General features: G+C 42.7%; 3 protein-coding genes across 3 annotated transcripts; 2 read left to right on the top strand and 1 right to left on the bottom strand.

Moving 5' to 3' along the window:
- Positions 1–90: 90 nt before the first annotated feature.
- Positions 91–1,396, bottom strand: LOC139464303 (von Willebrand factor C domain-containing protein 2-like). The gene is made up of 2 exons (XM_071245824.1): positions 1,110–1,396; positions 91–285 (listed from the first exon to the last, which is right to left on the bottom strand). The coding sequence occupies exons 1-2, from the start codon at positions 1,369–1,371 to the stop codon at positions 140–142; spliced, it is 408 nt and encodes a 135-aa protein (XP_071101925.1). The 5' UTR covers positions 1,372–1,396; the 3' UTR covers positions 91–139.
- Positions 1,397–6,771: 5,375 nt separating this feature from the next.
- On the top strand, positions 6,772–11,114 carry LOC139464302 (uncharacterized). Its single transcript, XM_071245823.1, has 3 exons — positions 6,772–6,802; positions 9,409–9,547; positions 10,378–11,114. The coding sequence occupies exons 2-3, from the start codon at positions 9,420–9,422 to the stop codon at positions 11,042–11,044; spliced, it is 795 nt and encodes a 264-aa protein (XP_071101924.1). The 5' UTR covers positions 6,772–6,802; positions 9,409–9,419; the 3' UTR covers positions 11,045–11,114.
- Positions 11,115–16,233: 5,119 nt separating this feature from the next.
- On the top strand, positions 16,234–16,787 carry LOC139465147 (uncharacterized). Its single transcript, XM_071246838.1, has one exon. The coding sequence runs from the start codon at positions 16,234–16,236 to the stop codon at positions 16,768–16,770; it is 537 nt and encodes a 178-aa protein (XP_071102939.1). The 3' UTR covers positions 16,771–16,787.
- The last annotated feature ends 370 nt before the right edge of the window (positions 16,788–17,157 follow it).

Below are 17,157 nucleotides of genomic sequence, written 5' to 3'. Positions count from 1 at the left end.
GTTCTCGGCACCCACATCCGGGGTGTTCTATGCACCAACATTTGGGGTGTTCTATACATCATACAGGTGATCAACAAAACAAATGACCAATGACAGCTATTTGTTATTATTACCATCATCATATTATCAGCGTTAAATGTTAATCGCACAGAGCATCAGTAAAGGTGCCCTGGGCATTAGGGCTGTACTGGTACGGGTTGATGATGCACTGACACTGAGTTCCGTTACCGAGCCTGTACACCTCGCCGTGCGTGATGACGTGGCCGCCGAGTTGGCAGTTGTGACCTGGAGGAGAAGGTCAGTCAACAGATCAATTGTTTGGAGCGGTGGTAGTCGGGGTACGATGGTACACAATTAACCAGATGTCATGGATTGCCCAACTTCCTTAGTTGCATCCCTTTAGGCGCGCTAATGTGCTTTGAGTAAGTGAGTAAGTATGGTTTTACGCCAATTTTAGCAATTTTCCAACAATATCAAATACGCTACACATATTCTACATATGAGGATAATGGAACCAGGGTGTTCGGCGTGACGAATGAAGACTTTGACCACAAGGCTATCACAGACATGCTGTGACATGCCTAACTGCGGTGCTCTGGCCATGGCTTGCCTAACTGTGGTGCTCTGACTGCCATTGGCTACTGGCGTTTCATTGCCACATCCATACTCAAGAAAAAGATGGAATATTGAAAAGCGCGGCGCAAAACAACATTCACCTTATACTCGTGATCTTTGACTAGGACAACTCACTCCTGTATTGTTAGAACACGCCCTTCAAGCAGATCTTTTACTCACTCACCCACCAGCCAACCCATATATGCATAGTATATGATGGAGTAGGGGTGCAGGGCGCACTTGTTTTAAACATAATATTATCATTCAAGTTTAAACTGAATCATAGGCTGACATATTTTCAACAAAAATAACAATTATTAGACAAATGTTTTTGCACTCAAGCACAAGTTGTTTCAAGTATTTGCATTCATATTGCATTTTTATATTTGAATTACACCCCCAAACCTTCTGAAAGAAAGCTGTGTTCATGATCACGCTTGCTATACACAAACCTACACACCTGTCCCCTCCCTCACTAACTCACTGCTACTCACCATTGGGACACGTGCGACAACATTCCCCCTTCTTCTGGACACTGTCCACACACATGACGGGTGGACAATCAAAGGTCGTGCAGGCTACAGTCGGCGCCACGCACAGACACACCTGGCACGGGGACGGATGGAATTGCTCGTCTTTTGCATACTGCTTCCCGAGAAACATGCAGTGATCTGTTGCCAGGACAACCGTTGGTATGGCAACAAGGGCCAGCACGTAGATCATGGTGGTTTGGATATGGGTTGTTCTGATCAGCATTGTCGAAATGCTTGGACGCAATATTGTGGGAATTGTGACGCTGACAGCTGTAACTGAGCGCATACTTTTTAATTATTTCGAGATAAGGTAGAAATAGATTTTCTTACCCTGTAGGTAAGACGAGCAATGAGTCTTATCCAAATAGTCCATATTTCGGTCCGCGAGATCTCCCTCGATTCTAACTGTTGCTAATTACGTGACACAGTACATGCAGCTTTTCTGCTTACCGCCGTTTGACTCCCACTCTCTGTCACTAACCAGCTGGTAATCATGGGATATAGGGGGAGGTCGGGTAGCCTAGTGGTTAAAGCGTTCGCTCGTCACGCCGAAGACCCGGGTTCGATTCCCGACATGTGTGAAGCCCATTTCTGGTGTCCCCCGCCGTGATATTGCTGGAATACTGCTAAAAGCGGCGTAAAACCAAACTCACTCACTCATGGGTTATAGAGTTAGCTATACGGAACCACGGGTACACATACGTATCTAGGTGTGATGTGTCGAATTCCTAATTGAAACAATAAGTAAACCCAGACATCTTTACCTACAAGAATTCGGTCTGAAACCATCAAACAACAAACAAATGTTATACAATTAACAATTGTAAAAAAACAACAACAACTTCAATGGCAGTACACAATAAAATGACAATGCTAAATTCAATGGCAGTGTAAAATATAATAACAGTGGTGATAGCAAACAATGAGTGATAATAATATTCACCTAGCAGCAAAAGTGGTCAAGCTTCAGTGGTCTTCACACATCCTCTAGTCTTGATGTAATGTGAGAGGAAATGTAAGATGAGATGAGGCACACCCTTTCCCCCTTATATCGTCTAAATACCTACTTGAAGCTTCCAAACAGTGCTGGATTAGCCTAACTACTCCAGAAAAATATACACTTACTACAAAAAAAGCATCCAAATATAGTAAATTCCACACCACTGCTTACATAAGATAGCACTACATTCCTGACAACTAACCAATTAAAACACAATGCTATGAGTTTCTAAGGAATCTCAGCATAAACAATGTAATACAAGTACAACATTGTTCAACAATACATTACACTGCCATGTGACACTTTCCCCATTCGCAGAAAGTACAAAAACTGATAAGAACGGTAAATAATAGTAAACAATACACGTGAAAAATTGTCACAAATATACAAACCATATCTGCAGTCAAAACTGATCAACCTCAATCTACTCGTGATAATGCATTAGCAATAATGTTGTATTTGCCTTTAATATGCTTGATGTCTGAATATAATTCCTGCAAAGAGGAGCGCAGGTAATTAGGCATTGATTTTTGTTCTTCATTTTACGAAGAAAGGTCAGTGGACTGTGATCAGTGTACACTTGATTAAAAACAAAGTAGTATCCAAATACACTTCTTTTGTTGCAATGCTAACGACAGTGCAAGAGTTTCTTTATCAATAGTGGAATAATCTGATGTCTGTCACACTTTCGTAAATAATAACAAACAGGATGATCAAAGCCTGGTGCATCTCTCTGCAACATGACAGCTCCAGCATCAGCACCAAAGTCATTCTAGCATCTACTGCCAATCTGAGAGTTTTTTCAACATTTGGTGATTGGAGAACACGAGAATTCATGAGAATAACTTAAATTTCCTCAAAAGCAGCCTGACAATTGCTGTTCCAAACAAATCTTATCCTTTTGCCCTGCAAGTTAGTGAGAGCGGCGACCACATGTGAGAAATGTTTGACAAAATTTTAGGTAGAACCCATCCATACTGAGAAATCTCACAACTTCCTTTTTATGTCTGGGAACTTCTGTGAGACTCGAAGAAGGCGCTGATCCTCTTGAGGTCTGCGTCCCGCGCCATGATGACATCATAAATGTAGGCTCTGACACCTTCACGATTGGCCGTAATTTCATTGATGAGACACCGGAAGGTGGCTGGGGCGTTCTTTAGCTCAAATGGCATCTCTTTGTATTGACAAAGTCCATCTGGAGTCAGTCAGTGGAATCTGCCAATACACCTTCAATAGGTTTAACTTGCTGATGCAGTCATCTTTTCTTGGTATTGGGTAAGAGTCAGTTTTAGAAACAGCGTTCACCCGATTCATGTCAGTACAGCATCGGTAACTACCATGGGGTTTCGGCACAAGACTGCAAGGTGGACTCCAGTCAAAATGACGTGATTCACTAATTTGATTGAACTTCCTCCTTCAGGGCTTCAAGCTTGATTGGCTTCATCCGATAGCGCCACCAACATCTGCATCATGACAGACTAAATCTGTACGGCTGGATACATCCGTGAACAAGAGGGCAAACCCCTGAATTTACTTTGACACCTGAACCTTTTGCTCAGATGACAAATGACCTAAAATAAGATCTAAGTCAGCTAAATCTTCAGAATTGTTTAGCCTAGGTCTAGCAGGGGCGGTCGGGTAGCCTAGTGGTTAAAGCGTTCGCCCGTCACGCCGAAGACCCGGGTTCGATTCCCGACATGGGTACAATGTGTGAAGCCCATTTCTGGTGTCCCCCGCCGTGATATTGCTGGAATACTGCTAAAAGTTGCGTAAAGCCATACTCACTCACTCACTCACTAGGTCTAGCAAAGTCAGCAATGCCATCAAACTTGACAATATAACAATTCTCATCAGCCTCACAATCTGATACAATATCTACAAGAGAAACAGTGCCAACACAGTGAGTAGGTTCATTGTTATTTCTTTCATGATATTTTCTATTCTATGAACTTCTACTGAATGCCAACAGAAACTATGTAAAACAATTACAACATTGTTCAATAATAAATTACACTGACATGTAAACCTAGATCACTCAACCTTGTGTTTGACATCAACCATTGTGTCATTTTTTAACACAATCTCCAAACAGAGTCATATCCGTAAAACAAATGGCTGTTACACTAAGTCAAGTTAATAATCCATGTAGTACATATTTTAATTAAAAGAGTACGAAACCAATAATATATTAGTTAAGACCACACTATATGCCAACTACCAGATATCGCCAAATACACAGCAAGATATCGCCAATGGCCTAATGAAGGATTTTGAAGGGCACTTTTGTGAACCTCTCTTTTAATAATAGCCCAGTTATACCTGGGCGTGTTAGTTTAGTGTTTGGGGAAAGTCCAAAGTAATGGGGTGTACCTCTCTGATGAAAGCCAATGGCGTGGTTATAGTGAAGAGAGACAAAGGTCAGACAGGGGATCCTGGTAGTTAACGATACAGGCCCAAGTCCTTGGGAAACTAATCTTTCATAGTTATAAGCAGCTCCCTGCTCATTATCTCAGACAAAACCACGACAGCTGTGAGGTAGGTGTAACCGTGAATGTGAACTGCCTACCTGGCCAGTATGTACTGGCACACGAGGAGTGGGAATCCGGCTAGTACAGGGGCGAGACAGTGGATCCATTCTTAGAGTAGGTCTACACGCAGCGAGCAAAGGAGCTAGGCTGTGGATCCATTCTTAGAGTAGGTCTACTAGCAGCTAAGAAAGGAGCTAGGCTGTGGATCCATTCTAAGAGTAGATCAACACGCAGCTACAGGTGTAGGTACAGGGGCGAGACAGTGGATCCGTTTTTAGAGAAGGTCCACACGCAGCTAGGTACAAGGACCAGACGGTGGATCCATTCTTAGAGTAGGTCCACACGCAGCTAGGTACAGGGGCCAGACGGTGGATCCATTCTTAGAGAAGGTCCACACGCAGCTAGGTACAGGGGCCAGACAGTGGATCCATTCTTAGAGAAGGTCCACACGCAACTAGGTACAGGGGCCAGACGGTGGATCCATTCTTAGAGTAGGTCTACACGCAGCGAGCAAAGGAGCTAGGCTGTGGATCCATTCTAAGAGTAGATCTACACGCAGCTAGGTACAGGGGCTAGGATGTGGATCCATTCTTAGAGTAAGTCCACACGCAGCGAGCAAAGGGGCTAGGCTGTGGATCCTTTCTTAAATAGGTCTACACGCAGCTAGGAAAGGGACTAGGCTGTGGATCCATTCTTAGAGAAGATCCACACGCAGCTAGGAAAGGGGCTAGGCTGTGGATCCTTCCTTAGAGTAGGTCCACACGCAGCTAGGAAAGGAGCTAGGCTGTGGCCCATTCTTAGAGAAGATCCACACGCAGCTAGGAAAGGGGCTAGGCTGTGGATCCATTCTTAGAGTAGGTCTACACGCAGCCAGGAAGAGGCTAGGCTGTGGATCCATTCTTAGAGTAGGTCTACACGCAGTTAGGGAAGGGACTAGGCTGTGGATCTATTCTTAGAGTAGGTCTACACGCAGCTAGGTACAGGGGCTAGACTGTGGATCCATTCTTAGAGTAGGTCTACATGCAGCTAGGAAAGGGGCTAGGCTGTGGATCCTTTCTTAGAGAAGGTCTACACGCAGCTTGGTACAGGGGCTAGGCTGTGGATCCATTCTTAGATAGGTCTACACGCAGCTAGGAAAGGGACTAGGCTGTGGATCCATTCTTAGAGTAGGTCTACACGCAGCTAGGTACAGGGCTAGACTGTGGATCTATTATTAGAGTAAGTCTACACACAGCTAGGAAAGGGGCTAGACTGTGGATCTATTCTTAGAGAAGGTCTACACGCAGCTAGGGAAGGGACTAGGCTGTGGATTCATTCTTAGAGTAGGTCCACACTCAGCTAGGAAGGGGCTATGCTGCTGATCTTTTCTTAGAGTAGGTCCACACACATCTAGGAAGGGGCTAGGCTGTGGATCCATTCTTAGAGTAGGTCCACACGCAGCTAGGAAGGGGTTAGGCTGTGGATCCTTTCTTAGAGTAGGTCCACACGCGGCTAGGAAGGGGATAGGCTGCTGATCCATTCTTAGAGTAGGTTTACACGCAGCTAGGAAGGGACTAGGCTGTGGATCCATTCTTAGAGTAGGTCCACACGCAGCTAGGAAGGGGCTAGGCTGTGGATCCATTCTTAGAGTAGGTCCACACGCAGCTAGGAAGGGGCTAGGCTGTGGATCCATTCTTAGAGTAGGTCCACACGCAGCTAGGAAGGGACTCGGCTGTGGATCCATTATTAGAGTAGGTCCACACGCAGCTAGGGAAGGGACTAGGCTGCTGATCCTTTCTTAGAGTAGGTCTACACGCAGCTAGGAATAGGCTAGGCTGTGGATCCATTATTAGAGTAGGTCCACACGCAGCTAGGGAAGGGACTAGGCTGCTGATCCTTTCTTAGAGTAGGTCCACACGCAGCTAGGAATAGGCTAGGCTGTGGATCCATTATTAGAGTAGGTCCACACGCAGCTAGGAAGGGGTTAGGCTGTGGATCCTTTCTTAGAGTAGGTCCACACGCAGCTAGGAAGGGGCTAGGCTGTGGATCCATTCTTAGAGTAGGTCCACACGCAGCTAGGTACAGGGGCTAGGATGTGGATCCATTCTTAGAGTAGGTCTACAAGCTACACCTGAGACGTATTACATGTATCATATATGTATGCCGATTGTGCGAGTGGCGAGCAATCGCTATTGTATAAACTGTCTACCTCCATCATTTTGAATATTTTACATTTTAAATGGTTGTTGCTACAATCGTCAATTCCAAGTTCCTCTTTAAATATGATAATTTAATGTATATTTAAGGACTTAAGTGGCTTTTGTTGACGATCAGATGAAGACAGTCGATCAGCGAGCGAAGTGGTAGCTGAAATAACGCCATAGAATATATAACTTAAACACAATCCTCTAATAATACTTGTTCGAAGATTAAATGGTTACATAACGCGAACTGTAATGTTGTTGACTACGCCCCTAACATTCGATTGTGAGTGATCTCCCTTAGACTGACAAGTAACAAAATGGCCGCTGTACTGCTGCTAACGTTCATCAACGCTTGTGGCAACGTCGAGGTATTCCCAGGGGCAATGGAGCATAGTGTAGAACTGAGACATGTCTTTTGGTATGTCGTGTTATCCCTGTTGTAACTACAAATAGACGTTTCAGTGTCCTGACATAAATACAGTAAAGTACGGTCATAACGAACTCAAAGGGACTACTAATTTTAGTTCGCTATAACCGTAGTTCGTTATAAGCATATATACAGCATAACTACAGTAAATAGTTGGGACCAAAAAAGTAAGTTCGTTATATCCGTAAGTTCGTTTTAAGCCTGTTCGTTATAACCGTAGTTTACTGTATTATCTTTCTCGGCTCGAATCTGGATCAGTCATTACCTGAACAGAGGTACTCTTAGTCAGTGCGCTATGTTACAGGGGATCTGTCAAATCAGGAGCTATGTATAATCCCTGACATTGTTAGGGAATATATGTAATGTCTGATGCACGCAGGGAATATACATAATCCCTAAAAGATTTCAGGTAGTATACATATTGAGGGGATTTAACAATGTTTTTAGACATGTTCCCTAAAACTACTTCATTCCTGTTTGTTAGAAGAATTATTCTCTCAAGTAACAATAAAATAATGTTAATGAATTTATTAATAAGAAATGACAAATGATTTCATATATAATTAGCATACATCAGTACCAACTATTTCAAACGTAATAATGTCATCCTTGCAGGAAGAGGCAAGTTATCAAAAGTTATCAAAATTAGACTAATAATATCTCTGTTATTTAGTTTTTATTGACACATTGACACAGGCTTGAGTGGCAACGAGAACTACATTGAATCATCTACACCCGTTGGTCTGTCATTTCATTGTACCAACACAGTTACATCATGTAAAACCTTGTCCACCACAGTTGGATTCAAACTGCACATCTTTAGGTATCAAGACGCTTTTGCTGTCATCATAGTGCATGTCCAGGTTCTTTCGAAAATTCTCCTCAAATTCCATTGAGTGAGTTTGGTTTTACGCCGCTTTTAGCAATATTCCAGCAATATCACGGCGGGGGATACCAGAAATGGGCTTCACACATTGTACCAATGTCGGGAATCGAACCGGGTCTTCGGCGTGATGAGCGAACGCTTTAACCACTAGGCTACCCGACCGCCCCTCCATTTTAGAAATGTGAGGGAGTACATACTGTCAGCAACTTTATACCTTGAATATCGCCACAACAACGGGTATGATTTGTTTGTACTTTCTAACAACTATGAATGTGTTGACAATTATGACAATGTGTTGTTACATCAGTTAGTGTCCTCGTATTCATGAACTTGTTTGACAGGCATTACCCAGAAGCTGAAGGGTGACAAGGCAGACACAATTTTATGGATAACAACTTCTTTAATACTGTTCTATACTTTGTCCCTCATTCCTTCATTCTTGACAGCGGTATAAGGATCGATACCGAAACATCGCTTTTTACATTTTTACAGAAGTTGTCATCCATAAAATTGTGTCAACCTTCTCTTATTCAGTGTTAGGGACACTGTCACGCATATACTAACGCTGTTTCGATTACAGACTGAGTGTTGACAGATTGTTCCATCAACCAGGCTACAAACATGTGCATATGTTTTTTTAAAAACCCTTTCTTTTGATAAACCCATTAACGATGTTATATTGATACTTGAGAGAATAATTCTTCAGACAACCATGAATGAAATAGTTTCGGGGAATATGTCGAGAAAAGTGTTGTTGAATCAGGGGATACGTATAATACATGAAAATTGTATGGATTATGTATATTCCCTGCGTGAACCAGACATTACATATATTACCTGAACATTTATATATTATACGTTTTTGGTGAATTTGTGCAATCTAAAGAATTTCGGGATCGTGACCCGTGCATGTTCCACCTCCGTTTATAAAGTAGTTACTGATTATGTAATCATCACCATGTGACATACTGACGTTCATCGGGAAATGAAAGACAGTCACTGCAGTAGAGCTGTTCTAAGGGACGTTAGCCACCACTGATAATATATCTATTTGTTCTTTCTTACAATAGGCATTTGAATTATTAGATTGTTTCTTGAACAGTGCTGAATAGGTCCTTGAACTTTGCCGCTAATATTCCTTCTGCCTCAATTGTGTCATCCATTGACAAGCCCCTTTTTTCACGTATTGTTACAATCCGTCATCACAGAGACAGTTAATGTGCCATGTTTCAACAGGTCCGAGCAAGATGTTGGGTTGTGTCGTGCTCTTATTACTGTTAGGAACAGCTTGTTCGACGCCGAAGAAAGGGTTTGGAATGAACTATGTCAACTTCAACTGTAATGACGAGAACACCTTGTCAGACGCCACCTGGTGGTAGGTACAGTTTATTTAATGATATTTAATAAACACTTCATAATTCATCAACGCCAAGTCATCAACGCTGAATTCAATATTAAATCGTTCTGTAAGCAAATATTGTCAAAACAGTACAAATTGATAGTCTTAAAACGAGAACGCTGTTGGTACCTTTTATCGTGAATGTGAAGTTAGTGAGTAAGTGATTGAGTGAGTGAGTGAGTGAGTGAGTGAGTGAGTGAGTGAGGTTTTCCCCGCTTTTGGCAGTATTCCAGCCATATCACACCAGAAATAGGTTGCACACACTGTACCCATGTGGGGATTTCAACTCGCGTCTTGGGCGTGACGAGCGAACACAGCGATTCGCCTTACAACTATGCGCTAACTTTCAGCCGCTTGCAACCGCAACAGTCGCTGGCTGAGGTCGCTTGGTTCTCAAACCAAAATGGCGTCTGAATCTGACAGTGGAACAAGATATTCTTGACTAAATCAACTGGGGAATGAGCAAAGGCAACAAAGCACCATCCTACGTCTGCATCTTCAAAGTAGTCATAAATTTCATCAGCTCGTCATTGAGCCTCTCCTATTACATGGCAAGACAACCAAGCGGTAGCTGCGCCGCCATTTTGGAAGAGTGCGCAAGCGCTTCGAGCTGTTGCAGACCCCGGGATGAGCTATTAATTCGCTTACTCTAAGCTTGCATCGCGCCACAGTACTCAGGCAGTTTGCGTTGTCCAATTTGTTTCAGTATATGGGAAGCTTGATTAGTTGGTTAGCCCATCCAATGACATGGAATCACTTCAATGTATAAACATTGTGTAATAATGACATTTATCCTCTACCTTCAGGTATGATTGGAAACCTACACCGGACGAAGTGGTGAGGCATGGGTGCCACCAATCCAAGGAATATGTGCCAATGATATGGGGTTGGAATTCTACAGGCAGCAACAACTTGAATATACCATCCTCGTCAAAATATGTCCTTGGGTTTAATGAGCCGAACCAAAAAGACCAATCGAATGTGTCTCCCCAAGAAGCCGCAAGCCATTGGCCAGAAATCGAGCGTCATGCTCGAAACAAACTTCTTGTGAGTCCATCTCCTTCCGGTTGTAATGGCGGCAGTAACTGCAACATGAATTCCACTCGGTGGTTGGATGAATTTTTTAAAGCGTGTCAAGGCTGCCGTGTTGATTTCATTGCTGTGCATACGTACTCCTGTAATGCAGATCGTGATATGAGATACTTGGAGAAGATGTACAATCGATACAAGAAGAAGGTCTGGCTAACGGAGTTTGGTTGTCCACACACGTCCCACTCACACATCCTGAACTACATGAAACAGATCCTTCCGCGCCTGGAAAACGCTCACTTTGTTTACCGATACGCATGGTTCATCACGCGCTGGAAGAATGAAGGCTTCCTGACCACTGCTACCGATCTGTTGCAACTTGATTCGTCCACGTCGAAACTGACAGCGCTTGGTCAGTACTACAACAACTTCCGTCACAAGTAACCGAACAGGACACAGTGTGCAACATAAGAAGCCATGACATGTATTGTGCACCGAATAAAAGGTTGAAAAAGAGTTTGGACCTTCAAATTATCTTTATATAAAACCATTTTTCTTTCATAAATAGTTCTATTTTTTGGTCATATATTGTAATAGAAAAATATTAAATGATATCAATTTATTAAATATGTATTTACCTGACGACGGGGAATTATATTGTCATTTATGAATGCAATGACATCAAATAGTCATGGCCAAGAGATCTAGAAACACACAACACTTGATATATTTAATATAATCAGCAACAGACCTTTTTACTCATTTTCCTTTGTGCACTTACAGACTCAAAATAGTGCCATGTTCATAAATCAATCTCTCACTTAAAACGTTTTGTGGGGAACTAGTAATACTGTGGTACCCAACTTCGGACATGTTTTTATATCTGAGATCTTGCCTGCGACCTCATTAAACGCAATGTTATGAAAGTTAAGGACTTGAATTTTGTCAGTTTTCTTTTACGAATATACCCTTGAGAATACAGTACAAATGTTCCTGTTTGATGCTTCAGTCTCTCACTGGATGTAGCGGAACACCTGGCCGAGTGTGGTGCTCCGTGTCGTGACATCAGCTGGGCTGTGTTCCTCTGGGTGGTACCGCATCCACAGATGAACAGCATAATTATTCCCGCTCCTGTCGTATAGGTTCCCATCTTGATAAAACATGCGACAGCTGATTAAACTTATTAACTCCTGCTATGTGCAAATTAGATCGGGATGTGCCCTGGCCAGCCTGGCCGGAAGTCGCACAGAATGGTAAACCCATACTCCGTCATCAATTGTTGCATATCCTGGATGCCAAGGCCGTAAGAACTCTGCCCACGGTTTGGCAATAACAGCTTTGCATAGATGGTAATGGGATCCATAACCCATACTGACGTCACAGTAGAGAAGAGGGTATAGATGTTGGACAAAAATATGGCCAACATTTGTGGCCAATAACATGCTCGACAATCAACATTTAAATATCTTTATGTTATTACTTTGTTTGTAAATAAGAAGTGTCACATGGCATATACCTAGATTGGCTACGATTAAGTTGCAGCATAGATTTGAATACATTAATACGTATAAATAACACGTATCAATCGTTTACCGTTGCCATGAATATATCTGAACGTGCATATACAAAACTGGCACAGAAAACGTAGACATGATACAGTAAACTATTTCAATGAAATCTGAAGACATGAAGGTCTCCCTTCCATGTTTGGTTCTGTAGGATCTGCGGCTGGCGCAAATTTACAGCCGAGATATTGCCATATACTTTTCAGCCGTCAGATAAATACATACTCCATAAACTGGCATTATGCCATCTGTGATCGGCTATAATTTGTATATGTTCTGAAGACTTGTATCACAATGATGACTTAGAAGAAGACACAAGTAATGGATGATTTATAATTTATAAAAATGATTTTGGGTTAGAATCCGTTCTCAACCTATATTCTCAACCTTTATGGCACGTGCGGCCCAGTGGCCTAAGGCGCTGAGATTCGCTAAGCAGAGTTGCGTCCCCTGGGTACGCCAGAAACCTATGATTGTGGGTTCGAATCCCGGTTCGCCCCGATTATGTTTCTAGGTTTGTCAGCACCATGCCCGTGCTCGTGAGTTTCACCGAAGTGGTAAACGTCTGAGACTTGCATTACTTAGGGCTTTCCTCCAACATTAAGCTGACATGCCGCGATATAACTGGAATAATGATAAAAGCAGCGTTAAACCCAACTCACTCACTCACTCACTCGACCTTTATAGATACCGTTTATTGCACTTATATAGCGACGTGCATGCACGTGTATGTGTGTGTGTGTGTGGCTGCTTGTACTAGTCCGGACTGATGCCGATTTATAGTGCTAGCACACTGAGATACCATGCCGCAGTTTAACATGAATACCCAGACACAGTATACTGACTCCGAGCCGACCAGTTCTTGTTTTAGCCCCTTAATGCCGAGCGCCAGACAGGGTAACAACAAGTACCATCTTTTAACGTCTTTTGGTATGACGCGGCTAGGGATCGAACCCCGGACCTTCCGCTCTCCGGGCGGACGCTCTACCATTAGACCACGGAAGCGGTCTATAAATAAAAGATTCAGTTTCAAGATCAATATGAATTTAGCAATAACAGAATTCCCGCAGTATATACCGACGACATATGGCCTTGGTGGCCGACACTGAGTAATGTTCACGTTAATCACTTTAAATTTGTAGATCATGCTCACATAGTATCAGGCAATCCTGCCCTACTGCTGCCCTGGTTGTGTCCAAGATAAAGAAGGAGAGCTATTTTCATAGCCATTGCCATCGAAAACTAGGACAGAGTCCTGATTGTGTCCGCAAGAGTCATTGCAGCTTTGGGCGCCATTCCATACATTCTCTCTGATTATCACCATTGGTATGCCAGCACCATATATGTGCTCCTGGGTGTCGCCAGCGTTGTAAAGGTCTTCCGTCTGTGACCCCTTGGGATTCCTCTGACGCTGACTCTGACGCTGACTGAAAGTCATTTGCAAGATAATAAGAATGTAACTATGTCGCCTAAGTAATTGCATCCCAGAAAACTATGATGATGGGTACGAATTAATCCCATCAATCCCATTGCTCTGACTATGTTTCTAGCTTGTCAGCACCAAAGGTGTACATTTCACCAAAGTGGTAAACGTCTTAGACTTGTATCACTTCGGGATGTCCTCTTGCATCGCAACACGCCGTGATTTAACTGGAATACTGTTCAATGCGACGTTAAGCTAAACTTACTCATTAATTTCTGTTTAAAAAAAACCCATGAGTATTCTGTTACGTCGCTTTCAGAAACATTCCAGCAATATCACAGCAGGGGATACCACACATCGTACCCATGTCGGGAATCGAACCCGTGTCTTCGGCGTGACGAGCGAACGCTTTTACCACTAGGCTTCCCCACCGCCCTTTAAAATACCCATGAAAATACAACTAAGCGTATCATAATTAACAGACTTGTGGCCTCATTTGCTTATCGACTGTACTTATATACCATGTCGTTTTCAGGATAAAACAGAATATGGTGCATATATTCTTCATGTAGTTAAAATTACACATCGAGTTGGATGGTAAAAAATATCGATCGGGGTCATAGATAATAGACACATGGCTTTTGCGTTCCTGACATCTATCTATCTATCTATCTATGTCTCTCTCTCTCTCTCTCTGTGTGTGTGTGTGTGTGTGTGTGTGACATCTGAAAACCTTTTGTTATGAGAAGTATCAGATGTGTTCATTGAATATTTGCCTATTTTGAACACAACATGAAGTAGCAAGTATACCACGAGTCGGAAAGGCTGATCTGAGGGTTACGCGAACACGAGCAGGTCTTTAACCCAAGCTAATGTGTATGGGACAAACTGATAATGATAGTACAAATATATGATAATATAATCTACGTTCACTTTGTCGAAAAATACAATTTGATTTTTTTAACCCAGTTAAACATTCATATATACTTGGTCATGACGTAATTTACAAAATTGCAAGTGTGTGAACGAAAATTGGTTAGCTGTCCATTTGAACATATCTGATAGTTTTCATAACAATATTTAAAGTTTTATGATGTGATACTTCCCAATGGGACCAACATTCCTTATCGTACCCCATATTTATTAATAAGCTGTTGATTTTGGACAGGCAACTGATACGAAATACTTATGCAGTTTAGAGCGTACGTTGTACATACTTACATATACTCATACTATTGTCACACAATGTTTACAGCGACACGATTTACAGGGTGGAATTCCTTCCCTGTTAGGATCTACGAGGGGTAAGGTTCCGCTGGTTATTTCGTGCGGATTTCTCGAGTCTTGTTGTGCACTCCTATCAGCTGCTAAACCTGACTTATCTGATCTGTTGACCTTGCGACTGGTTGGATTCGCGTCGTTGTAAGCATGTTTATTGTTGTATCATTCCTTCTGTTTACACTGGCAGCAGCATCAACGAAGAGAGGGTACGGCGTCAACAACCACGTGTTCCTCTGTAACGACACGTACGCGTTAACGGAGTCATCATGGTGGTAAGATAGCAGCGTTCTTTATAGATCCACAATCAACACCTTTACTATTCAGACTACAGTCCCGATACGTCTTCAGGGTGTTATGCGTCATGAATTTATGAAATTACACATTGGAATTTATATTTGCGATTTATCTCGTCTGAAAAATTATTTTGATGTCACTTTCCCGAACCAGAAATACTCTACTTCTTTCTTAATCTTTTCACGGCAAGTTTCAATTCCTGCGATTGTCGTGCTACCGTTGTGGCTTGTTTGTTTCTGATCGACTGGTATCTGGTCGTGAGCTATTTTGTCTTTTCCTTCCAAAGAAATCAAGGGGCGGTCGGGTAGCCTAGTGGTTAAAGCGTTTGCTCGTCACGCCGAAGACCCGGGTTCGATACCCGACATGGGTACTATGCGTGAAGCCCATTTCTGGTGTCCCCCGCCGTGATATTGCTGGAATATTGCTAAAAGCGGCGTAAAACCATACTGACTCACTCCAATGAAATCTGTTGAGGTGGATAATCGAGACTGGTTATTATCTGGCGTTGACATTTCATAATTGAATTATGCACTATTCATGAAGGGTGTTGGTACCCCAGGCACATGTTTCACACATTGCACCAATCGAACTGAATTTATCCTCGTAACAAGCGCACGACTTGACCATTAAATTACTCCACCACTCTGTAAGCCGTTTGTGTAAGATAAGGCGACACACATCCCCTACCCTCCGCTGTTGTAGTGTCTGCACATGTTAACCCTTGCCTCCATAACATAATATTAGTGAGTGAGTGAGTTGGGTTTAACGCCGCTTTTAACATTATTCCAGTTATATCATGGCGTGTCAGCTTAATGTGGGAGGAAAGCCCGAAGTGATGCAGGTCTAAGACGTTTACCACTTCGGTGAAACCCACGAGCACAGGTATGGTGCTGACAAACCTAGAAACATAATTGGGGCGAACCGGGATTCGAACCCACTAACATAATATTATGTTGCAGGTACAACTGGAGAACGAACTATATCGACTTTATCCACGAGGGCTGCACTCCGAGGGGGGAGTTCGTTCCAATGGTTTGGAGTTTCCAGATTAACTACACTCGTTTAACTACATGTACCTCCTGGGATATAACGAACCAAATGAACGCGACCAATCAAATATCACTCCTCAACTTGCTGCTTCTCATTGGCCAGAAATCGAAAAACTTGGGCAGGACAAACTGCTCGTAAGCCCCGCCCCTGCCCGATGCAATGGCTGGCATCTTTGCTTCAAGGAACCCACCGATTGGCTGGACGAGTTTTTCAAGGCTTGTAATGGCTGCCGGGTTGACTTCCTGGCTGCGCACACATACAATTGTGACCCGGATAACGACATGCGCTATCTGGAGTCTCTGTACAATCGGTACGGTAAACAAATATGGCTGACAGAGTTTTCCTGTCCGAAGACAATGTCTGTGCAAAAACAACTGGATTACATGAAGCAGATAGTACCTAGACTTGAAGCGGCGCCATTCATATACCGGTATGCGTGGTACATCACCCGACAGCCTGATACTGACTATCTCACATCGGCTGTCAACCTGCTGAAACCAAACATATCGGAGTTGACGTTTCTAGGACACCTGTACAACTCACTGCCGGGGGTGTAGAGTTTAATATGACCCAAATACTGTCTAGATTTCGTAGACAGGTTATGACCCTGTAATGCCTAAATTTGGTGTGGGTATACGTGAATGTTTTTAATGTTATTGATTAAAAATAGGCTGTCAATAAATTGTCAATAAAGGGACAATAAACATATTTTCAATAAATGTAGAAACGATATCTTAATTTTAATAATCGCTCCCTATTTTTGTCTTTTTGTACATGTATCAGATTACCTGTAATAAGTAATTCAAGCGTTTTGAAATGAAAAGATGTCATCTTGATAGTTAATGACATGGCTGTAAATTATCGAGTCTAGACCAGACAATCCAGTGACTGACATCATGAGCATCGATCCACGCAATTCGTTTAGTTTAGATTGTTTGTTGCCA

This window comes from Haliotis cracherodii, unplaced genomic scaffold (assembly GCF_022045235.1).
Source record: "Haliotis cracherodii isolate W230 unplaced genomic scaffold, xgHalCrac1.p SCAF_17, whole genome shotgun sequence".
NCBI classification, from domain to species: Eukaryota; Metazoa; Mollusca; class Gastropoda; order Lepetellida; family Haliotidae; genus Haliotis; species Haliotis cracherodii.
The sequence above is the reverse complement of the archived record's forward strand: the minus strand, read 5'-3'. Positions and strand labels throughout refer to the sequence as shown.